This window comes from Montipora capricornis, chromosome 3, assembly GCF_036669925.1.
Source record: "Montipora capricornis isolate CH-2021 chromosome 3, ASM3666992v2, whole genome shotgun sequence".
Classification (NCBI taxonomy): Eukaryota; Metazoa; Cnidaria; class Anthozoa; order Scleractinia; family Acroporidae; genus Montipora; species Montipora capricornis.
The window spans coordinates 39706456-39730928 of record NC_090885.1 but is presented as its reverse complement, the minus strand read 5'-3'; the positions used below and the strand labels follow the sequence as shown (position 1 = coordinate 39730928).

Genomic DNA, 24473 nt, shown 5'->3' with positions numbered 1-24473 from the left:
ATCAATGTTGGCATAATAAAGGCATGTTGAAAGAATTTGCACTGTTTATGTCTACTTGTGTTGGTGAACTTTATACTACTTATTTGAAACCTTTTATATTCTTCAAAGCTGTTTACAGATAACTGGATGGGGTCTGGGGTAGTAGTTAGAAAGGTTTTTCTACCATTGCTGTTTCCAAATTAGATTGTTTCTTTGGTCACAGCAGTGATTATTATCAACCAGCAACATGCAACAACAAGTTGCAAATTACAAATTCCTCACCCACACAATGTACAAATGTTCAGTAGTCACCCACCTCTTCGGAACCTCTATTTGCTCCTGGACTCATCCACCTCTATTGTTTTCAGGAATACGCCATTGTTTCTGTTGTTTATTTTATTGTTTTCTCGGCCAATCCTGTTAAACCTCCAAATGTGTGTTAGAGGAACATTAAACAATTATATGCCTGTTTTACAGAACTATAGTTCAGTGATCAATGGCATGCAATACCAGTGAGGGGTCCAGGAAGCCTGCCCTACCCCCTATTTTGGGTAAAAATAGAAAAGAACGCAGATGGAAGGAAAGCCGGCTGGGCAGGCAAGACAAACACAAAACCACCCCCCACCTCCCTTTAGTTCAAAGTCTGAATCTGCCACTGAATGCCTTGCAAACACTATTTTTTATGGCAAGCAATTCAAGTTCAATGATAAAGCAATTATTGAACTTGAACTGGTTGCTACAAAATGTAGTGTGTGTAACTGTGTTACACTGTCAGTATTTTCTTCCATTTTACACTTAATCTGGTGAACATTAAAATTCAACAACACACATCTTTGGATAAATTCATTCTCAGTATTATTCTGTAGATGTCATTTGATAAAGAGAACAATGCAACAGGTCATTTTGGCAAACATAGTTTACTGGAATTAAGTGGTGTTCAAAGTTAGACAATGGTGAGGGGGACATTGGGATTTTCGGTTTTGCGGTTTTGGCTATTTTTCAGATCGGTTTTTCGGTTTTGGTGTTCATTGCGGTTTGCGGATTTTTCTGTTTTTGAAGAAAATACGAGCGGTTTTTCGGTTTTGTTATCCAATGTGCTTTTTGGGTTTTCCTATTTTATCCTATTTGGGTTCCGGTTTCTCTTAGATTTGAGCGGCAATTGATCTCGAATAGAGTGTTATTTATTTATTTATTTATATGCAATTCATCAGCAATATGAAAACCATATGTACAATGAAAAATTTAAGACCAAGTATAGATAAAACTATGTAAACTACATTAACTATCTTACTCAATATCATACAATAATAGCTGCTTTCCATGAATGCCGTGTTTAGAATAATGGCTTAGATAACCTCTTTAATCAGTCGTTTGAATTGATTCAGGGGTTCTGCTTTCCTTAGTTCTAATGGCAAACTGTTCCACAAAACTGCGCCACTATACCTAAAGCTGTTTTTTGTAGTAGTTTGTGCGCGGTATCGGAACATTTACCTTATTCACAGAGTCTCTCAAACAAAATCCTGGATCGCGATGGACATTTCGAGCAGAGATACTGTGCTAGTCCCTGTAGGGACTTAAATACCATTGTTGCTCTTTCAATTTGCCTTTGAGAGACTAGGGATTTCCATCTTAAGAGTTCAAATAAATTGTTGACATCAGTGCCATAGTTAGAGTATAGGTCAAGACACGGGCTGCTCTGTTTTGTAGTTTTTGCAGTTTTTCCTGCAAATTTACTCCACAGTTTCCTCAAACAATATTGCAGTAGTTGAAATGAGGTTGTACTAGGGCCTGATAAATAGGATGTAAGGTCCCATAGGGGACGAGATGCCTGTTTTCACTCACGTGATCAATAACCTTGTTTTTCCTCCGAAACAAAAGAAAACGTTTGAGTGATAATAGAGCTGAATTCCCGCAGAGGTCACATGAAAACGCTCTATAGCCGCGAAACGCTTTACGGAAAATGAGCCCATAAAGTCCGGGCTCGAGAGAGCGGCAGAAATAAAGTCCATGACATTCATAAATACTTTGATGAAATAAAGTGTTAGTGCAGTTTGCTCTGTATGCCCCACTTGTCACCATTGCATCGGTTTTCTGACGGTTTTGTATGCGGTTTTCGGTTTTGGCCGAATTTTTTTGCGGTTTTGCGGTTTTGGATGATTTTTTTTTCGGTTTTGCGGTTTCTAATACACCCCAATGTCCCCCTCAATGGTAAATCAAAGCCTAACAATTCATGCAAAAACTTGGTGCAAGGAAATCAGTTTTGTAGTTTGTGGGCTGCAAAAAGGATATACTTACATAACAGTCAAACTTTTTCCCCAGGTTAAACAATAAAAAATAAATTAACAATTGAAATAATTATTTGTTTTCTTAAAGTAATTCAGTTGTTTGAAAAAAACATAAGTATTTACCCCCCACCACCAAAAAGGTCACTTAAAATTTATGGGCATGAAGAACATCACTAGCCCAACTGAAAAATTAACAACAATATAGCCTTGGGTTATCAGGCAATAATTTCATTTGATTAAGGAACTGAGTGAAAATGTGGTTCAGCAAGGAATTGAAAATGGGTTTCCAGATTGTTTCTAATTATTTATACATTTTCCTATATACATTCAGATTACAGTATCAGCCAGAAATAGGTTATAGAATATCACCTATACAACGTAAGTTTCTGCAAAAATTAGATTCTCTTTGCCCCTAAGTTTTTAATTGAATCCAAAGCCTAATAATCATATAAATTTTCATACCTGTAGATCCAAAAAGGGTCAATTACAAGGGTGTGCAGTGCTGTTTTTAGATCATTAGAGTATATTTTTAAGTCATTTAAAACTGTATACTGCATGCGTATAATTAGCTTAAGAATCAATTTAATAACTTCTGTTAATTAGACTTAATAAAAAGCGATGCCTGTGAATTAAGGAAATCATTCAATCAATCGATAATTTAATTTCAGTCAGACTAATTAAAATAAGCTTATATAGAGTTCATTACTTCATGTTCACATAGCAAGTAGCTTGAATAAGCTTAGTAATATGAGGCCACAAAGAGTTTTTCACTCTGTACTTAAGAGCAGCTGAGTTTTTCTCTTTGATGTTCAATCTGATTTCAATGGCAGTTAAATAAATTGAGTACGAAAGTGTAATAAACTTACAAATGCTCACAACGTTGTATTGAGATACTTTTTTGGATTTTTGTACACGTACTTTTAAAGCGCAAAAGTCCTGATCCAGAATTAAAACGTCCGTAAAAATATTTCATCTTACTGCGAAGCCACCACTGCCTCGTGTACAAACTTAAAGCGTTCTTTGACCGGTGTTTTGCTTCCCACGCGATGCTTCGCCGCCATTTTGTTTTGGTCTTTCTCAAAATGTCACGTGATAAAAATCTCCAAGATTTTTGGAGATTTTGTACCACGTGAGTTCAGCGTTGGCCAGGGTCTTCTCCAGACGAGCCGCCATTTTGAAAATCGCAGAGGAGAAGGCCCTGGGGACGAGGTTGCACATTTAGTTACAAGATTAAAAATATAGTACATTGGAATGATAATGAAGTGAAGGACGATCTTGCAGGAACGCGTAGTCCTGACAAGGACTGTTTATGATGACATTGACTGACGTTTCGACTTGGACGACAGAGCGAACGCCTCGCTAATTATGACTTCCACTCAGGTTGACGAAACGTCAATCGATATCATTGTAAACAATCCTTCTCAGGACTACACACCCGGACGTTCGTACGTTACTTTGTTATGCTATCTTGGTTAAATTACTCACGATTTTACATTGGAATGAATTAGAATAAACATACAACAGGAGAAAGAAAACGACTCACAGTAGAGAAACTAATTGAGTTAAGAAGTCTTAAAGTAGATATTTACAAAGATTCAACGGTTATTACAAGCAAAAAAGAAAAAAAAAAGTAGAAAAGCTAGCGGAGAAAATTAAGAAGACGATAAAAAAGAAGAAAGACATAATCTAAGGAAGTAGTAACTTGCTTAGTTACAGTAAAATAAGTATTCGGACGAATTAATTTATGTGAAAAAAGTTCAAACGTCCCATTCAAAGTTTTCTGAAAAGTCTTTCCTTTCCAGGGTACCAATATAACTATTCGGATCGACTGTTTAAAAGCGTAAAAGTTATTTGATGCGTGCCTGATATAAATTTGTCGCTGAACCTTTTCGAGCTGGCATCCCCATTTCCAGGAACTTAGAATTGTTCTTGGATTCTTATCTTACCTGTCCGTCAAACTTCTCTCCTTTTTTTTCAAATACCGAACCATTTCTTGAGCTTCTTCTAGGTCCTTTTGTTTTTGGTGCAGTTGCTTCTGGAGGTTGAAGTTTTGATCCTTTTTCTGTTGTGTGCCTTCGTTTTTTCTGACCTTCGAAATACCGCTTTCCTCACCTTGCGTGGTGTCAGTTTCACTGAAGCTAGTGTCTGTGTTAAACGCTGAAAATTCTAGCAGAAAATGAAGCTTGGTTGTGAATAATTGTGATTTTATTTCAGTTATAAAAAGCGGACTGACATGTCTGTAGAATGTCTATCTGTTCAACTTGTCAACGTGAAATGAAATCTGTTCATGCACAATTTGCAGAACGATTCTGTCTTGATTATAAGGAGGTTGGATGTCGTTAGCCTTAGGCCAACTTTGGCACCACCTGACTGACTGCTACATGAATGAATGAGTTGCTTCCGAGAGCCTTTGATTCATTAAAGGATGAAATATGAATAAGCTCGGCATTCCTTATATCTCCTCAAGAAAGCACCTAACAGGTAGTATTACAGTAATGTAAAGTTCAACTGATACCATTACATTAAAATACTGGAGTGGTTGTTTAGATGTCGCAGAGGATTACCACAACGAAAAAGTAAACTTTAAAGAAAAAAGAACGACTCCATAACGCTCTACTACCATGATTCTCTCTTGCTTGCCCTATCACTTGGTTTCTTACAGATCCCCACCAAAGTGGCAGAAGCTGGTAGGGGGAGGTGGAGATAAATTATCTTTTCGCTTAGGGAATTAATATTGGAGGAAAAAATGATTTGTTTATGTCAATAAAGTCACCCTTCGAGCCACCTAAACCAGCAAGGCCACCCGGAGGCCATCCTTTTCATTTCTATTTATGGCTTGTTAACTTTATGTAATTTTTCTTTAGAGCGAGTTTCAATCAAGTGTCGTATAACCAAAACCAAAGTAATTACTTTGACTTTGGCCAATCAAAAAGGACGGCGGCAATCCAGTAAACTAATCAAAACTCGAAGTAATTACACGTAGCCGACACAAAGCGCGGGAAAATGTGCACGCGCGAGCTACGATTGGTTTTGGTTTCACTTCTGGTTGGTTGAAAATATGGCGCGAGAACTTTGAACCAATCACTGAGTGAAGTAAGGCAAAACCAAAGCAATTCGCTAATTACTTTCGACACTCAATTGAAAACTGTCTAATCTTTATGTGTTTTATCTGAGTTTACTTGTAGTTCGTCACGAATTTAAGTCTCATTCAATGCTTGGAGGAGCTAATCGTTACCTGTATCATCGTCAAGTTGCGTGACAGTATCAAACACATCTGATCCTTCCTCACTTTCACCATCACCTTCTGAGCCGCTGGCCAACGTGCAAGTGATGGTGGGCACCTTTGGTTTCGTCACTCCCTTTAGGGATTCCTCAAGCAGCTGTAACACCAGACGGTAACCATGGTGAAATCTCTCCAACAATGGAAGCACCTTTTCGTCTCGCGAAATTTTAAACTCTTTTCTTAGCTGACTCAGCAGCTGAAGAACCTAAATCGATATCAAAGTTTAACATATCAATTCATGTTTAGGCAAGTATAGACCTCTTTTACATGGCGGCCAAATAAAATATTTGTTTTAATGCTAATAAGCCTTTCTAGCCTAGCTACGAAGAGCAAATTTCAAAAGAATTTTTGTTTCAAAATAAGGGCAGTAGTTCTAATTAACATAAATACAAAAGAATGTAAACGTGGTCGCCATTTATGAAAGTGATATATTCAAAGAATACTTGGCAAAATGTAGCCTTTCATGAGCTCGTTTGTTTTTTGTCAGTCGTTTTTCAATGTTACCAAAACCTCTATGGACTAATGGTGAGTGTCTTTAGAAACCGAAAATGATCAAGTGGAAGGTGCATTCACGTAACTCGATAGATGCCGAGGAGTCTGTCCTCTCGTACTCTCCGTTCTTTGCTTCTCTGAAAGAGCGTGATAAATAAAATAATGTTGCACCCGGAGGCCGGGTCGCCATCGGATTACTTTTCTTTTTATATAGCTGAATTTTTTCCCTCATTGGTTACTTTGAGGTCACATGACATCTAACAATAAAAGTGTTTCCCGCCGAAAGTCTCTGAGCAGGCAACAGTGCAAGATCTATGACGTCAGAGGGTAACAGTGCACTGTTACCCGCAAATGTTGACCGGCGACGACTGCCGTTGCTGTTGCCGTTGCACATTTTTCTTTTTGTGCTATATAACAAATCACTTAATGACTGGTCCCTCGGGAAACAGTTCATTTTGTTCCCCTCGAATCTCAATGTTTCCCTTGGCTGCGCCTGGAGGAAACATTGTGATTCTAGGGAAACAACATGAACTATTTCCCGAGGGACCAGTCATTAAGTGTTTATTGTTCTACCAAGCAAGTGGTTGATCAAACGGTGAAGGGCATTGTTGACTTATTGAGCCAATCGGAACTTTAGAACCGCAATATCCATGGTTGAAAATTTGTTGATACTTGATGCCGACCTAACAGGTCTTTTTTATCAATGGCAACAATTTTTATATCCGTTTGGCAAGAAATCATCAAGTTTGACGCACTCTTGCCTCTGGGTTAATTTAAATAAAAGTTTGTTTAAATTACCTACTCAACATACAAAATACTGAGTACATAACAAAAGCCAATAAGTAACTGAAAGTAGTCTTACTATTTTATCGTGGTCTATCCGTTTTTCAAGCTTCTCTATTAATCCGTTTACTAGCAACTGGTCACTTGACTTTATCTGCACTGCACTCAACACTGACTGGTTAAAATACAGTCTATCCTCAATAGCTTGTCCTGACATTGTCCTCATGTACGAAGCAGCTCTATCTTTTAAGTCTGTTTCGGAACTACGTCCAGAAATGGCCGATGATGTTTCTTCAGTATGTATTGGAACTTTCAACATTTTATCAGACAGTTTTTGCAGAGCGGATTTGTAGTGGTTAATGGTACGTTCCATTTCGGTTTTCAAAGCCTCGTGAATTTTCATATAACGCGTTTCTGATGACCTTGTGATCGCTTCTAATGATGTATGCTCCGTAAATCCACTTAAAGCCTTTGAAAACCTCTCCGTCCTCTGAATAAGCCGCTCGCGAAGTGTCTCGTCCATTTGGGTGCAAATTCTAAAAATGGTTTTCATGTGTTCCCTCGAACCAGCGCTCGCGTAAGTCTGACTGTTGTGTTTGAGGACATCGGCGAAATATCGTAACAAATGATGAACAAATTCGTCGGTGCTGCAGCCATGATCCGGAAGTCGACCTTTGCGGTCATACCATATCTTTGAGTAAAGTGCAGCCAGCGATGCTAAACTACTTGGTATATCAGCATAGAGGCTCTCAATCAATAAGTTGTCCAACATGAGAACTATGACATCCCCGGGTATCTGATTAACTATTCGAATAAGGTCTTGATAATCTTTTCTCTCGATGCGCAAGTTAATCTTCCCAATAACTTTTAGAACCAGTATCTTTCCGTCTTCTAAAGGATCTTGCTCGTTGGAAGCTGTTGAGTCAAACCTCCTTTCTCGGTTAGTTTTTCTCGGCGGGTGTGAGGAATCGTGAAATGAATTGTCTGACGTATTTAAGAAAGAATTTGACAAACTTTGTCGGGAGGTAGAACTGCTGTGTGAAGAACTAGTTCGAGTTTTTGACATGATTTTGCGTCTATTACGCTTGCTCGGAATGCTAATTAGGTCAGATCATGAAAATTCTAAAAAAGAGAAGCATAATTAGCAGCTCAGCTTGCCAAGTAATATTTCCAATATTTTTTATTTCCGTTTCACAAAGCTGAAAACTAAAGGTCCTTTGATCAAAGGATGAGCCTTGACAGAATCTAGCGCATGATGCAAACATTCTTGGAATCAGAGAGAAAATATGGCGATCCCGAGTTCTGCCTCTAATGATCTTGAGCTGACGTTGATGACACCGAAATGCAAATTTTCATGAAGTCCAAGAAGCTTGTCGTAAGCATTGTTCAAGGTCTCTGGAGATTGATAACCGGTGTTGACGTGTCTGCTTTTGTTGACTTAAGTAAAGCCTATATATCTGATGGGCTCATCCTTTATTCCAAAGTAAATACACAATCAAATACAGCTATTAACGGACCGTCCAGGTATAGGCGATATAACTAGCACAGTTTGCTAATATTGGACATAAAAACAAATTTACGCTGATGATTTTTTTTCCTCATGGTCGGTTGTTTCTAATGGGTTTTATAGTTGGTTTTATTGGTGTCGTCAATTTTATCCTTGTTCGGTCTAGCCGGAATGATCAATCAAGGACACTTCATCAAAATTTCGCCATTCGAAACTGTTGTTCATTTAGTTAGTTGACTTTCCCATTTTTGTGGATTCGTTAATACAAATTCTTAGACGTTACATCTGAATTGCTGGAAAAAAGGGGTTTTGTTGTTTCTGGAAGCAACTAATCATACTTTGTCGGCGGTTATAAGTTAGGAGGCGATGCAGGGTCGAAATAAGAATTGCCAAATCACCTGAGTCAAACAAGTTACTTTCATAGATGGCACTTCTTTGCTAACTGTTGCTGAAAAGTCTTCGAAAAGCGCTTCTCTAAAGACTGAAGCATGGAACTCGTCGCATAATCTGTATTGGGCAAAAAAAAAAAAACAAATATGTAAGCAATCTGCAGTTTAGTTTATCTGTTTTACAACTCCAGGTGACGAGGGTTACACTAGAGAAGGCAGATTGCGAGTAGTTTCTCTTTTGCTCTGGAATCGTTGAAACGAACGCCTACGTTGAACTTTCAATGGCTAAAGCTGCGGGTCACAAATACTTCGGGCGTAGTTTAGTTTTCACTCTGACCAAAGCCCGTGGTATTTGAGACCTACAGCTTCATTTCAACGATTCTAGAGCAAAAGAAAGACTGGGCGAAGTCTTAAGAGAAGGCTGGTCTAAGTACCATTTGCTCATGATTACGCAGGTCAAGAGTATAGTAGGAGTCCCTGCTCCACCGACGAACAACTAAGCCAAAAGTTTACCCTAGACTTAAAACAACATTTAAATAGCGTGATTAGGGCTACGAGACACTTGGCGTTGTTTACTGATTTATCTGCAGAGTTCTGCAGGACACGGTGACATGTAAACTGATCTGTAGTTTAGACCTGCCAATCATATTTATCATTTTATTCACTCAAGCTAATGAAAGGTCCCGGAGTCTGTTCCCCCGAGTTTCTAAATATGGTCGCCTTGATGTGGTATGAATAGTGCCTTTTTCGGTTCCCGGTGGTTCCCGGCTTGGCCACGCAACTGGAGGTTCAAACAGCTTATTTGAGTAAGCTATCAGTGAAAAATCGTGTCCTTTTTTTCCGGAGAATGGTTGTGCGATACAAAATAAGGAATTATTGTCCTGAATGATGTTCAATCACTCGCCGCAAAGGACGTTAGAGAAACTCTGAGAAATCTCATTATAAATCGACGGGAAGAGGTCCGCTATAGTTCCCTTTCTAGTCTTTACTTAAAAACACAAAAAAAGAAACTGAAGTGTTCAAACACTTCAAGTGTTTCGTCACAATCCTATATTATTCATTTCTTTTCTCAGAACAATATTTCCCACTTTTTGCCCACAATCTTTCATTAGCATATATCATATATGTCATTCATGCGTAAAGTTCATTACATACCATGACATTGTTAGGAACGCCTATTAAAATCGTCAAAAGTGTTTTTTTTTTTTCTGAAGCGTGCTTAAACAAAAGCTCTTCTGATAATCAAACTTGCATAATGAAGTTCGCGTCTGAGAAGGGAGTGTATTATCGGCTTTCATTTTGAGCAAGTCTGGTCTTTTAGACGTAATTTTTGTCTGGTTGTACGAAAGCTGATATTTCTCTAGATCATCTGATTGAAATGGAAACATCGAAAGTACTGCAGACTGTTGTTCCAAAGAGGCTACACAATGAAAGTCCTTGAGTTACTGTTTGATCTTTCAAAGGTAAGCACTTTGTTAGGGAAAAAGTCCATGCAGGTTTATTCAAATAAGAAACGAATCGAACACTAGCGTTGGTTCTTTTGCATTCAAATTAGCTTAACACGTCAATTATGTCTAACAAAACGGCATTTTCTCAGTTGATGTCATTTAAATCAGTATTCGTGTATGAAGTTTACACGTAACAATGCTTTCACCTTTTATGAACATCAGCTTGTAAAAGACCTCGTGGTTTTGTTATGGAGAGCAATCGGCAAGTATACCCTGCGGGAACTCTTAAAGACGACATGGGAAACAACAACAACAACAACAACACCGAAATAACACCATCACTAAGTGATTTTGAACTCCGACAAATTAAAGAGGAGCTGGGGATGATGGATAGCGGCGGAGAGTTTGATAATTTCAGTCTACCTCTGCCCTCTATCTGCGTCGACGGTGACCCAGATTTTGAAACGCCGTTTGATTTGCCTCTTTCAGAGGATGAGCGCGCATTGTTGGAACGATGTACAATCGGTTCCCCGCGGCGATTTTCAGATTCACCGAGCATATGTTCAACATCTTTAGATGAATTGGCCGACAACTTGATTAAGGACTTAGAAGACATGGATTCGGGCGATGAAACGTGTTTTGAGCGCGATCTATTTGAAAGGAATTCTTCTGAAATCCCTTCTTCTCGAACAGGGGGTGATTTTAAAACCATGACATTGTCCAGTGATGTGAAAAATTGGGCTAGTTTTGATCAACCTGAAGATGGCTCCATTGTTGGATCGTCTCAGTCGAGTGAAGACGAAAGTAAGAATTACAAACAACTGAATCAGGACGGTGTCTTTGCTATCGCGATTTCCGCTCAGAGGAACAGAAACGTGGCCACAAGTTCGAGCCTAGCCTCATCATCATCACCAAGCACTTCATTATCCGAGAAAATATCTCGCTCACCTTCGTTTGACTCCGACTCGCTTCCTGTCCCAATCAACTCCGGACCACCAATCACGGATGTTCACATTCCACAACACAACTTTTTCGTTGTGGTGGCTATCGACTTTGGAACAACCTACAGCGGCTATGCTTTTGCATTCACCCGTGATCGTGAAAGTGTGCATATGATGAGAAGGTGGGAAGGAGGCGATCCCGGGGTTACGAACCAAAAAACACCCACAACTTTGCTTTTAAAGCCCGATGGAAGTTTCCATTCTTTTGGCTTCGGCGCGCGAGACTTCTATCATGACTTGGAGCCGGACGACGCCAAAAAATGGATGTACTTTGAGAAGTTTAAGATGGCTTTGCATTCAGAAAAGGTACTGGATAAAAATATTTTTTTTTATAAATTTTACTCTGTTATTTATATATTTGATTTATGCATAAAGTGAGATCTTAGTTCTTGAAACTCCTCAAAACGTTTTCGGGTTGAATTTATGAAACGACAACCGATGATCTGCTCCCCGTAACATGTTCCCAAGATAAGAATTAAGATACAAAAAAAAAAGTAATTGAAATATTTCATGCCTAAAACCAATGCCTTCGTTCATTTTGCATTCGAAATGCATTTAAAATTCTTCAAGGCTTTCGAGTAACGCACATCGAATAATGAAGATCCCACACCAAACTATTTTGGACCAATTTTAAGATTATATGAAAGAAAAGGACGTGAAGTGAGATCGATCTAAATTGCCTTCGGAAGCCTGATAAACAAGTTAAATTTTTATTGCCATTCCACGCGTTGCATGAATTCAAAAAGCAATATAAGTCTTTGTTACTGCGTGCAAGCACCAATCACACTGAACCGTATATGGTGCGTTGTATTCGGTGAATGACAATGACTGTTGACGTTTATTATATAAAATAATTATGTGAAGTGACTGGCTAAGAATTCGGAAAGACGCAAACCAACCAAGCCCTTTTTGACTCGAACGGAAGTTTTTCTTTTTTTACTACAAACGGATAATGCGTCTGGATGATTTTGGGTAATTTATTTTAATGTCCCTTTTAGTCATTTAATTCGACCTGTATAAAGACGGGCGAGAAGCGCGTTATGCGTATACACGACGTAAATCTTTTTTTGTATCTTCAAAGACACATTCAATAAATTGCCTCGAGTCGTCCAGACACATTATGCGTCTCTACCACCAATACGGCCAACATCACAGAGAAGTTATCGCCTGTTTTATGTGATAAGTGGAAATAGTAGTTTGAGGATGAGCACAGCTGAGCGCAGCTCTGTTACTTAAGCAAGATTTCGAGTGCTCAATATTAATAGTAAAAAAAATACTGATAAAAAATAACGTCACGAAAACCGCAATCAAATGAAATGTAAACTTTCCTAGCTGTTAATTGAATATCTATTTAGAATCAGGGATATTAACCCAACTGTTCATATCAAGAGTTTGTGAAATATGTTTTTGCCTTATAGAATCTTCACAAAGATATAGAAATCAAAGCTGCTAACGGAAAGTCAACAAGAGCTGTGACTGTCTTTGCGCATGCACTTAAATTCTTCAAGGATCATGTGTTGGATGAACTGTCGGACCAATCAGCAACCAAGATCCTGGAGGAAGATATTCAATGGGTTCTCACCGTACCGGCCATCTGGAAGGCGCCTGCCAAACAGTTTATGAGGACAGCGGCTTATGAGGTTAGCTCAGTGGTCGTTTGTCGGATCAAATAGCTAACGTTTGTTTGTTTTTCTCACCGATCCGCCAGTTGAATGGGCATTTCTGTTTTTCCTTAGCTTTCCAATGCAAACGTGAATTCCTGGCTGTCATGCATTTCGATTTAAGAAATGGCTTGAATTTTTTCTTCACGAAAACATACCTGCCAACCCCCAGAGTACAAAAATCTGGAGACATCTAAAAATCTTTGCATTGTAAGAATGTCATTTTCGACAGTATCTGAATACTCTCCGAAAATCACCCGAAGCCCTTCCGAATGTTCCCGACGTTTCTCGGTTAGAACAGCAATTGCTATTGTTCCCATAACCGCACCAACTTTCTACCACGTATTGAGCAATTTGATTGGCTGATTTCTGACCAATTACAGTACTTGTTAAATATAGCCTATATCAATTTGATCACTCCGTTTTAAGCCGCGGCTACACGAGCGATTTTTGTCTCGCGCCGGTGATGCGATCTTTTTCAGATTTTGTCCCGTTGCCTGCTCGCCAGAGTGGCTACACTTGTGACAAATTTTGGCGGAGAAAAAAAGGCTGCGCGAATCGCATACAGATACTTCAAGAGACCTGGGCACTATAACAGACATTCTTACTTTCATTTCATTGGCAAAATACTCTTTAGTCGCGTTGCAAGTGCGGGCCAAAAGTTGCAGGGTGGCTAGACCGGCAACTATCTCTGCGATTTTGTCGCGAAAGTTTCAACTCTGGCGACTCTTTTCTTGCGATTTTTTCACCTGTCGCGTCGCCAGTTCAAGGGTGGCTACACGTGTGATTGGCGACGCGACAAAGTTTGAAAAAATCGCATCACCAGCGCGAGCAAAAAATCGCTCGTGTAGCCGCTGCTTTACGTTTTCCGAACCAGAACAGCTCAAATGAGAGCACTAGAATCCAGTTCTTGTTTTATTTTCCTTTTTGACATCTCAAAGATAACGAAATTAATGAACAAATGTTGAAAAGGCCATGGTAGGTATTTCCCGGGAGATTTGGTGCTCTAACCGGGATACCGGGAGATTTGATGAAAAACTTGGAGACTCCCGGGAAAACCGGGAGAGTTGGCAGGTATGCGAAAAGCAAAGGGGCTTTGAGGTATTATTCTCAGGCTGTAAATCTGTATCATTCATGTAGGATTTCTTTACTGGTCTAGGGCAAAAATGGCGTTTAAAAATAGACTTTCTACAATGTCTTCCGTTTGTAGGTGAAATATGGATTTAGTGGTTCCATTGTCCGAGATCAGAAAAGCTTTAAGCAGGTCAAAGTTATGATCATTTTCTTGAACTGATGGGCATCCAAGTTCCTAGTGGAAACTGAGATATGACAAAAAAAAATAATAGCTTTTAGAAGGCATATCATTCGCGAGGACTGGCCATGGTTTTGAAAATACGTTTATTTACCTTAATTGCATGATGAATTTGAACTGGAACAAGAAATGTGCATCGTGACCTACAATCAATGACTTTCTTATACAGTCATACATTACATATATTATATGTAAATATTTCTCTTTTCGCTAATCGTTCGAATTCCCCTCCTCCTTCTTTGTCGTATAGTTTTGCTCCAATTCTTGTGATTCTGCAGTTTCAAATGTTCATTATTCCATTTAAACAAATACAAACCTTCATTTTCTCTGTCAATAATTTTTACCAAAGAAATACCCTTAAAACAAAGCCACTTAAGTATTTTAGAAGCCAAGGATTGTAATACCCGTGGTAAAATTACGCTTGAAATTGTTTCAAATCTGAAAAAATACATGACAGGATCAAGATTACAATGTCGAAAGAAACAATTAAAAGAATAATCACTATGTTATTACGCAATGTTGTAAAAGTTTCTATATTAATTATACATGTATAGCTGATAGTTAATCCGCAATTGTTAGCATAGCTATTATTCTTTAATTCTTTAAAACTGTTCAGTTTAGGATACATTTGGATAGTTTCTGATAGGGTTTTCCTCTAAAAACAGGCAAACTGTCCAATTTAGAAAATATGGGACAGCTTGTCTAAGCCAATGAAATCCCAGAAAATACAATAGGTAATAGAAACTAGCCAATTAGCACAAAGCATAGCGTCAGCTCTGTAGTAGTTGACAATGGCGCAGTTTAGCCACGGAGATTTGCCAATTTTTCCATTTCTCAGGACTTTTTCAGCGATGTCACTGCAAATGAGAGATTTCCTACGTTGCCAGAAGAAGAACTTGCCAACCTGAGAGGCAAAAACCAAAACTAAAACACCTCCAAGAGTACAAAAACTTGGCTAAATGTTTTCAGAGTCGAAGATGCAGCGTAACGAAGCTAGAAAGTTGGAAGATATTCCTCGTCATGATCTAGATGCAGTTCTTTGAAGTTTTTTTCGCTGAAATTAAAAAAAAGGACGGTCACGAATACGATACAGAACGTTTGGCTTTCATGCAGTGCTAGTTGGACCGTTATTTTAAAAAAATGTGGCAGAAACTACAGTATTTTGCGAGATCGTGAATTTGCACACTGAGGCAACAACTTGAACCGAACGCAGGGTTACGAAAAGCGAAAAAATGTCTCGTGCTTTAAGCGAAGCAGACGGAGAATTCCTCTGGAGTTGAGGTAATATTTTGGAAATAGGAATAATTCACAATATTTTAGTTTGTCTTTCTTAATAAGGATAATAGCTTGACTGAGTAATGCCCAATTACAACTGACTATCTATATAATTAATAGGGAACAGGACTACATGCTTGTCCAATTTGGAAATAATGGGATTCAATGGGCCATTTCCGAGTTGCTGTTTGTCTCGGTCTCGAAGTGAGTCTTGGTGCTCAACTATTGTAAGGGAAATGAGTTTGATTTGCATACGAATACGCAACTCATTTCCATTTGAATGGTTGTGCACCAGGACTCGCTTTGAAAGTGAGGCATGCAGCAACTCGGAAATGGGCTATTGGACTCGTCCAATTTTGGCAGTCCTCAGAATTTTTCTCATCCAATTATTTCCAAATTGGACAGCATGTAGTCCTATTACATATACAAAGCATATCCTCACCTAGTTGAGTAAATACAATTTTTATATATTTCCATAACAAAAAAAACTGTTAGATTCAGAAAAAAACCGAAAATGAGATGTAAGAGCAACTGATTATTAGTTGATTACTTTGTACAAGAAAAAAATATTAAGAGCAAGGTTTTCGCAAGCGCCTTCATTGTTCGTCATCGTTCGTAATTCTTGGTCTAGGACAAACGAACTTCATCAATTGTTCCACCAAAACTAATTAGCCATACTTGTTGAACCTGAACATCCTCCACGCAAATGTTGCAAAATTTGACGGTTGCGATGTGTTGTGACGAGAACATGGTCACTCCGTGTTTTCAGTCCAGGCTAGAAATGGTTTGCAAATTCCTCTAAACCAATAAATAACAACGGAGCCAGTTCAGTGTTTCAACGCGTGGCCAATGCTGAATATACGATATCGCCAAATTCCATGTGCGTGTGATTCTGGAGATTTGCATAAAGTTTAAAGTTATACGTTCCTCCAAATCAAGGTTCAATTAAAATCGCCTTTAATTGCTGCTGCAGAGTTTTTAACGTAGGTATGTGAGAAGTTACCATCGGAGAATAACTTTTTTAGAAGGTAAATTTCGCCAGCAACAACCATGCCAATGGAAACGAATGCAACACACTCGAGCACTACCATGGCGCAACGTAAACCCAAGTATTTGGCTTTGAATAGAAATTAAAACCAGTGAGGATTAGTGTTGATTCACAGTGATGTTTAGTTCAATTCCCCGAGTTGGTGTTCGATATTTAATATGCGGGTTGGACTCAGTCCGAGATGAAACCTCGATCGTGCGATAATACCACATAAATCATCAAATTCATATGTCACGTCTCAGCAGTCATTTCGCACTGAGATAAATTCTCACCATTGGCAATTTGCTTCGGGCAAAATGCGAGGAAGAGTTGAAGAAGAGCTTGTATTTTGTACTTGAGCACAAAATGATTTTTTTCTAAATTATGGTCGTCATATTGGTGGACGAAAACAAAAGATCTCTTATTAGCTCCTTTTGTTCATCTGCCAGCAATTGTACATTGTTGCATTGTTATATGTCTCTGGAGATTGCTTGCAAACTACCGATAAGAACGACGAATATATTGGGCTTAATACAAATTTATTTAGGTGTAAATTATCACCGTATATGTTAAATTGAATAGAATACATAGATTTCCCAAACCAAATTAACGAAAACATGAAGTTTCAAAGAAATATGTTATAAAACGAGCGAACCACAAACATTTGAAATTTCGATGTTTCTACGAATGTGCACTGCTGTAGGTTCGCCGATTACCATGCCGCATACATAGACCGGAATTTTTGAGAGTTTGTCTTTCGCTTCGTTCACTGTTTTCACCATAAAACTGTGACTTTTCAATATTTGTTTTGGGCAAATTCGCAAAGAGGAATAAATTCTGGAAAGTACCTCTTACTAGGTTTTAAGTTTAGTTTTAAGATATCTAATAAGCTTACCCGAGGGGAATTTCTGAATTGACTTGAAAACAAATCATTCGCTGATGGTGAAAACGTTTCCTGTATTTATACAATTGTGCTTAAATGAATTCCTCTTATTGCATTTCACACTATGAAGAGGAGTTCAACCTGTAACAACAAATTCCAGGATGTTATAGCCAAATTAACAAATGTTGTCTTGGAACAATCTAAATATTACTGTCTCTCCTGATTAACTGTTTGAAATAGTTAAGGTAAAATCCTTAATTTCCTCTTCCAAGGAACCCTGGATAAAAATGTTCGCGTAGAAACTACTTCAGGGTGAAATTGTTCAGTTTTTATCTCCACCGTTTCAGTCATTGTAGGTCCATTTTGTTATTTTGTGGAAGTTATTAACGCTAAGGCCTCTCCGCGTGAGATGAACAATGGTCCGTGGTTCATAAAAGGTACTTGTTCGCCCTTGCAAATTTTCCTCAAGATGAAGGCTTCTATTCCTACAACTGCTACAATTGTGACTGACACAAATATCTCCACGAACACCATTGCGTTTCACTTTCGCTCTTCCTCTGAACAATAATTGCCTTCAGTTATGTTAAAGACTTTTAGGACACTTTGTCACAGAGTACACTTGTTAATGACGTGATATTAGTTCAAGTTATTGAATTTTTGCGGTTGCAAATAAGCCAGAATTTATTCCACCTGCGCTACCATAGGCTAAGCAACCATGATTAAAGTTGCTTGAAAAGAGAAAAATAAAATAAGATTACTCAAATAAACAGATCTTTATTATTTGTTTCCGCAGGGGTTCCGCGTTTCCAACTGTAAGTTGAATCCCTCAATATATATACATATATCTTTTTTCATTTGAATCAGCTTTTGAAAATAAAAATTCTCAGTATTGAGAAAGAGCGAGAATACGGTATTACACAGTTTGATATAGGATGTTTAAACTCCGGAGATACAACTTGTCGTAACCTAGCCGTTTGCATCAGGCTAATGATCAGAATGAGTTCAGTTTATTTTGCAACTAATTACGGTGAGAATGGCGAGTAAACAATGGATCGAGAATATTGACAAGTTTAGCGAAAGTTGTCATCAAGAGAACTTTTTATGCCCCAAGGTATAAAACTTTACAAGTTTCCGTTGCAAACGACATGAAAACATTAACATTCACGTGTATTTCTTAAATGACTGATAAAACTGAAATCAGTTTTGCAGAGCAAATGCATGGGTATATACAGCAACAGTAACATTTAAAAGGAATCCTAATGGTTTAGTTTGGCTGTGTGATACTTTTAGGGAAATATGAAATGTGAAGGATTTATCAGAATTAACTTGTCCACTGACGTTCCTAACACCAAAGTCATGATTATTTTAAGGGTATCTAGTTTCCAATTTCCGTTACTTACCGAATAAAATGGTTACTATTCCTGTGTTGGGGTTTGGTCGTCTTTTTAAGACACTGAATTGTTATGAATTCGGATTCTTTAGTTGAATATGTAACAGAAAGACTAATTTCAAATCAGAAACCCATGCCCCTAAAGGGTGCCCCAAAATTTATTAAGTGAATTTTTCAGTTCATCCAAAATATGAACATATTTATATTTCCCAAAGCAGGAGGAATTAATTTATTTATTGAAAGTTACCGTCGTAGTCAAACACAAATTCAAAATCGTAAGTTGACGTTGGTCTTACAGAATTGCTTTTTACCAAAACTATTCGGTCGCCCTGAAGTTAGGTCTAGATTTCTTCCCCTTGATATCGTCACAGTCCACCAGTATAGGCTTATTCACAATTCAAGGGCTAGAGCCAGTAAACCAAACTGAAAACTAAGATACTCCGCAGGCCGAACAACCGTCGAAGCGAGGGAAGAATGTGCCAGTGACAGTCAGCCTACTTCAAATCAGAATGTTTAATTACATACCCCGTCCTTTTCCCCTCCTTTGTAATCAAATAATTTACAGCCATTTAACTTTACTTTACATTGTATCTATCACTGCCTAGCTATGCCAGTTAATCATTTTGATGCTTTCCTTGGAAGTTGCAAGTTCCGAGAGAGAAATCCATTATATTTCAAAGAGTCTTTCCTATCACCCACTTTCCGTTCCGGTTATTCAAATCTTCTCATTCCAAGTTCAGCAATGACCTGAATTTCAGCTCAAACTTTTGTTCTCTGAAGAAAGTTACATAAGGACTGTGAAAATATTCTTCACTTCAAAATCCTCACAGCAGGTAGGATCCATCCCCCGCCAAATGATACTTTGAGTTAATATGAACGCGGTAGGATTTTCCTTCGCACAATTTCTTGAGCATGTAAACATCTAGCAATGTCAATGCTGTAAATGTTCCCACAACAACTAACTCCACAACAAACATTTTGCTACGCGTTGAACTGTCTCCAGTGCTCGTTTTTCGCTAACTTATGAAAAGACGCGCCGGCGTGTTTGAGTAGCATAAACTCGACTGTTGCTTTCTCTGTTAATTCGATAATTAGTAAACATGTATGCAAATTGAAGGACAACGTTTTAACTCATGCTTGGTAAGAATCCAAACAGGTGGATCAGTAAGACTTGACAATTAAAGATGCTACTCTCAATAGAATGGCAACTTGAAAACCAAATTATATTACATGTAGTTCCAGAACAAAAACTATATAAAACTATAAATCCTAAGATCTACTTTTTTTAATCTTTCTTCATAGACATCAGCAGTTGAACTTGAAAAGTTCCGTTTTAAACTCTTGCATGCACGATATTTAACTTTCTTTATAAAAGCTATAATCTTACATTTTAGCAAAGGAATACAAATGACAAATTAAAGTAAGACATAACTCTTGTCGCAAAAGTTGGTCCTCAAAATCTGGCTTTTTTTGAAAAAAGTAAGCCATAAGTATATCTATCTATATAGTACATATTCTAAATCAGTACTGCATTTGGAGTTTCCACAAAATTTAATCTGTTTAATCTAGATTAATGTTAATCTGTCTAATCTAGATTAGATATACTCCGGCTCAGAGTTTATGCAAAGATAAATTGCGTCCATTCATTTTGAACGTTCCAGGAATTCCCATTGAACAGCTCGAGGTACGTTTTTCTGCAGACTCGGAGGAATAAAGAAACAGCTATGTCTCAGTTTTTCAGCTTCGGACGCCACCGGACTATAATAAATAATAGTTTCTTTTCTGTGTAAAAACCAAGCTGTTTAAGTTAAAATCATCTTGCAAAGACGTAATAAGGAATTGTGACAGGATATGCTGGCCGTTCGTCTTCTTCGTCTTCTTGAGGTTGTCCGAAACACTGCTTCAACAAATATATATCCAATATGCTGAGACCAGCCACGATTACGCCAAGAAATACAGCAGTGACCACCATATCTCTTGATTTAAGGATATCTCATTTTTTAGCTCTTCGTCGAAGAGGGCATATTAGCACGTTTCATACGTTCAGCAATCTTTGAAGTTCTTGTTTACAAGATTGGCTTGTGTCCAAAACATTTTTTGCCACCTGTAAGAGTTTTTAAAAAATGCAAATTTATCAGTGTTATTCTGTCCTGTCTAAATGTTTCTAAACTCCTGACACCTTTCAGTCCAGATTCTGATATTATACTCAGCTTTTTGCCTGGCTTCATTTTTATGCTCAGCCTAACAAGAATTGAGTTTAGTTCAAAAGGAAATACATGACACTACTCTACATGTTATGCATTCCCTGAAAAATATTGGACAGCATGCTAATCATAGCTGTTGAATATATAGTTGCTTTGGCGCGATCATATTTTTCTTAGGTGGTCTTCAATTTTTGGCACAACTCTTCCCGTGTATTATGTTACACATAACTGTTTCTGTCATTCTTACTCCCCTCACGTCGTCTCCAATAGCATTGGTCATTCCCATGCGATAGATGAAAAGCAAACTGTCCTTAGACTTGTTTTTGATAATGATGCCAATATTTTTTTACATTTGTGCTGTGAAGCGTCGAAAATAACTTTATCCTTTAATACTGTTAATTCTTGCACAAAACATGGCAAGGTTAGAAATACAGCTTTAAGTACCTTTCAAGTTGTCTTCGTTCGTTCCAAACTCGGCTCCACTATGCACTCTTTGCAGAATATTCCAAATGAATGGCGCCTTTCATAAGGGCTTCCTGACGCTTTTGTGTTAATTTCCATTGGCTCCTTCCTATGTGCCCCGAGCTTCAAGTTTTTTCATATCATCATTGTTGCTTCGAAGTGTCTGTCATGCAAGGTCATTGATTAAGAGTGTTTGGTCATTTTTTTCCATCGCTTCTCAGATTAAATGTCACAAGCGTCCGGCCATTTCAGAGCCATCTTAAAACCTTACAAATTGCTTGATACAAGTGTTTTGTGCACATCCATAATTAATATTGTCAAAAATGGCCTCCATTCCCTCGAACTGTTGGATACAGTCCTAGTTTCACTTACAGATGTAATTGGACATTTGGTATTTGTGCCTCTCTCGCAGCCCGCAGCACAAACTTCCAACGAAGTAGAGATGAAATATCACTGTTCCAGTTACAAGAAGAGCAATCAAAAGAATGCCAACAGCAAGCATTTTCCTCAAGAAAGACTAAAAGATGCCCCGAAAAATAAAAGAGATTTTGTTGCCATTCAAGCAAACGCTATTCAGATGGTTCGATGTGTTTATCTCTCAGCTGACAACCATGTCGCTAACTATGTCCTGTTAACATTTTCCTTTGAGAAGTGGAATAACGTCTCTCTATGGACTGTAACCTAACACTGAGGAAACAGGCTTCGTGAAGTGTCGTCCTGATGAGCATCCAGCCGGTTATCACAGCTCTACTATATATTTAAAAATCGGACATGTTATCTATCTTATGATAAATACAGGGGAAACAACACTTAGTACTTAGTCAATTCTGTTTGGTTTAATTATGCAAAGTTCTGGAAATCGTTTACTTATTCAACAGCAACAGCTAATTTACATGGCTATTGCTACGTGTTAAAGAAACAAATGCATAAGAAGCCGTGCAGTATGATTTTCTTTCAAGAAACAACAGGACGTCCAAACCTGTACTAACAGATTCTCATTTCACACGGTCGTGACGAAATCGATCAAAGAATGTTTTGAGCATAATTTAACGTAGAAGATCTAATAATGTTTCAATGCGTGAAAACAAAGTGTGGAGTCGAACTTCCATTGACTGGATCCTAGAGCATGGTCGTAGTTTCTAGGCAGCCACAAAACTGGCTGTGGAACTTTCCATTGTCCTACCATACTCCTAGAAACTGAAATGCCAAATGGCGGTGGTAGAAAACTAGTCTAACTCACGAGTGTCCTGTGGTTATGACACGAAAAAGTATCCGAACTTGTACTCGTAAGGTCATACATTCGACACCTTTTTGGAACTCTCAGATATGTCTCGAACATGAGTTCATAGATAATTGATCACTTTGTTCATTTACGTACACCATGCAGAATTACGATTCACTAACCTTGTAATTGTTGTGTACTGTAATCATCAAAGATGTGATAATGGTTTGAATTATAGCTAAATTAATCATCCATTTCAGGGGCGGATCCCCTGGGGATTTTTTGGATTTTGACTGTCTGAAATCCCCTTCTAACTCTCTAAAGTCCCCTTTCCCCTTCACTAGCCAATATCCTGTCTGATTAAATTTTAATCGATCACACAGGATATTGAGAGGTTACGTTTTTACAAACACAGGATATTGGCTAGTCTCATCCTCCTTGGGTGAAGTGAAGTGGAAATAACACGGCCAGACGGCCAGAGCGTGTCTGTGTTCCAAAATTGACGAAAACATTGTTCAGGCCATTTTCGAGGTTTCAACTTGGAAATTACCTTTCATTAAAAAAATAAATGTATACTTTTTGTGAAAAATCCGACCGATTTCCGTAAAACGGTGGAAACTGATATGGATCTGCCCCTGCATTTTCCTTCTTGATGTCACACAAATGATTCTGCTAATTTCAGTCTTCGTCCATCTATGAAACAGGGGAACCGGGGTAAAGAGCATGAAGGACATACCGAACACCTCATTACATGAATCATCGTTCACCCCAGGGGTCATATTATTTTGTACTTCAAAAATTTGTAGAACCACAAATTCTTTAACTAGCAGTTCTTCAGTTTGTATGCTATCAAGTCTATTCTCAAAGTTGAAGTATCTTTTCGCATTCATTTATAAACTTGAAATGTTCGCTTTTTCTTTCAATAGCCCTTTTCACGGTTAGTTTTTCTCCTTTGGGAGGCGCGGTGGCCTCATGGTCAGTGCGCTCGCCTCCGGAGCGAGTGGTCCGGGTTTGGGGTCTGGCCGGGGACATTGTGTTGTGTTCTTGGGCAAGACACTTCACTCTCACGGTGCCTCTTTTCACCCAGGTGTATCATCATTTATTTGCCTTTATGTGTATAACAGATTTTAAAAAAACATACAGCAGGTTGTTAGGCGAGGAGACCTCAGGAAACCACCAGGCTTATAAATAGGTACCGGTGAATTTTATACTGGGAGTAACCCTGGGATGGACTAGCATCCCATCCAGGGCAGTCTCCCTCGCATCAGTTTTTTGGATGCGTGACATCCAAAAAACGGCTGCGAGGGAGACTACATCCAGGGGAGAGTAGAAATACTCCTAGTCGCTTTATGCTACGAAATCGGGGTTAGGCCCCGGCGTATTGGGCCACTTGGCTCGTAAGCAGACTTTTCTCTTTTACGTTACAATATAATCTAGCATGTTTGTAAGGCACTTTCTGGCTGTTTTTTAGCTTTAACCCGAAATTGCTTCGCATCCATGTTAGCTTACATTGTAATGCAAATGACCGTGAAAAGGGCTATTGCCCAGAATCATTTATTTCTCTTCATCTTTTCCGCAACCCTCAATTTTTGATATACCCACCTGCATAATTTGTTAATACATAGATTAAACCAAGCCTAAAAAGCGGAGCTCTCGTGTTATTTATTCTTACAGTAAGTTAGCCTGCCTTGAACCTGCGATCCAATCGAAAACCAGTACCTAGTTAGCGGTCAACTTTAAACTTGAGCACGCGATATGATGACGTGTACCGGTCGGCGGATACCTTATTTTGACAGTTGTCAATTAACCATAACAAAGATGTCAAATATCAAAGACGTTCCCACCAAAAAACGAACCAAGATTGCATTAT

General features: G+C 38.4%; 2 protein-coding genes and 2 long non-coding RNA genes across 4 annotated transcripts in view; 1 reads left to right on the top strand and 3 right to left on the bottom strand.

The window, feature by feature from the left end:
- Positions 1–10413, bottom strand: part of LOC138043131 (meiosis-specific nuclear structural protein 1-like) — a 15353-nt gene extending 4940 nt beyond the window's left edge. The window contains exons 1-4 of the mRNA XM_068889264.1: positions 10373–10413; positions 6902–8836; positions 5500–5752; positions 4211–4430 (exon numbers count right to left, since the gene is read on the bottom strand). Of these exons, the coding sequence (XP_068745365.1) occupies positions 4211–4430; positions 5500–5752; positions 6902–7888 (1460 nt within the window). The 5' untranslated portion in view covers positions 7889–8836; positions 10373–10413. The remainder of the gene's footprint in view (positions 1–4210; positions 4431–5499; positions 5753–6901; positions 8837–10372) is intronic.
- Positions 9770–24473, top strand: part of LOC138043130 (heat shock 70 kDa protein 12A-like) — a 20439-nt gene continuing 5735 nt past the window's right edge. Inside the window, exons 1-3 of the mRNA XM_068889263.1 lie at positions 9770–10181; positions 10389–11473; positions 12586–12807. Coding sequence (XP_068745364.1) covers positions 10415–11473; positions 12586–12807 — 1281 coding nt within the window. The 5' untranslated portion in view covers positions 9770–10181; positions 10389–10414. The remainder of the gene's footprint in view (positions 10182–10388; positions 11474–12585; positions 12808–24473) is intronic.
- Positions 14462–24473, bottom strand: part of LOC138043136 (uncharacterized) — a 15357-nt gene continuing 5345 nt past the window's right edge. Inside the window, exon 3 of the long non-coding RNA XR_011131191.1 lies at positions 14462–15194. This is a non-coding gene — a long non-coding RNA (uncharacterized lncRNA). The remainder of the gene's footprint in view (positions 15195–24473) is intronic.
- Positions 18900–24473, bottom strand: part of LOC138043135 (uncharacterized) — a 6159-nt gene continuing 585 nt past the window's right edge. Inside the window, exons 1-2 of the long non-coding RNA XR_011131190.1 lie at positions 21364–24473; positions 18900–20819 (exon numbers count right to left, since the gene is read on the bottom strand). The exon at positions 21364–24473 is cut by the window's right edge and continues 585 nt beyond it. This is a non-coding gene — a long non-coding RNA (uncharacterized lncRNA). The remainder of the gene's footprint in view (positions 20820–21363) is intronic.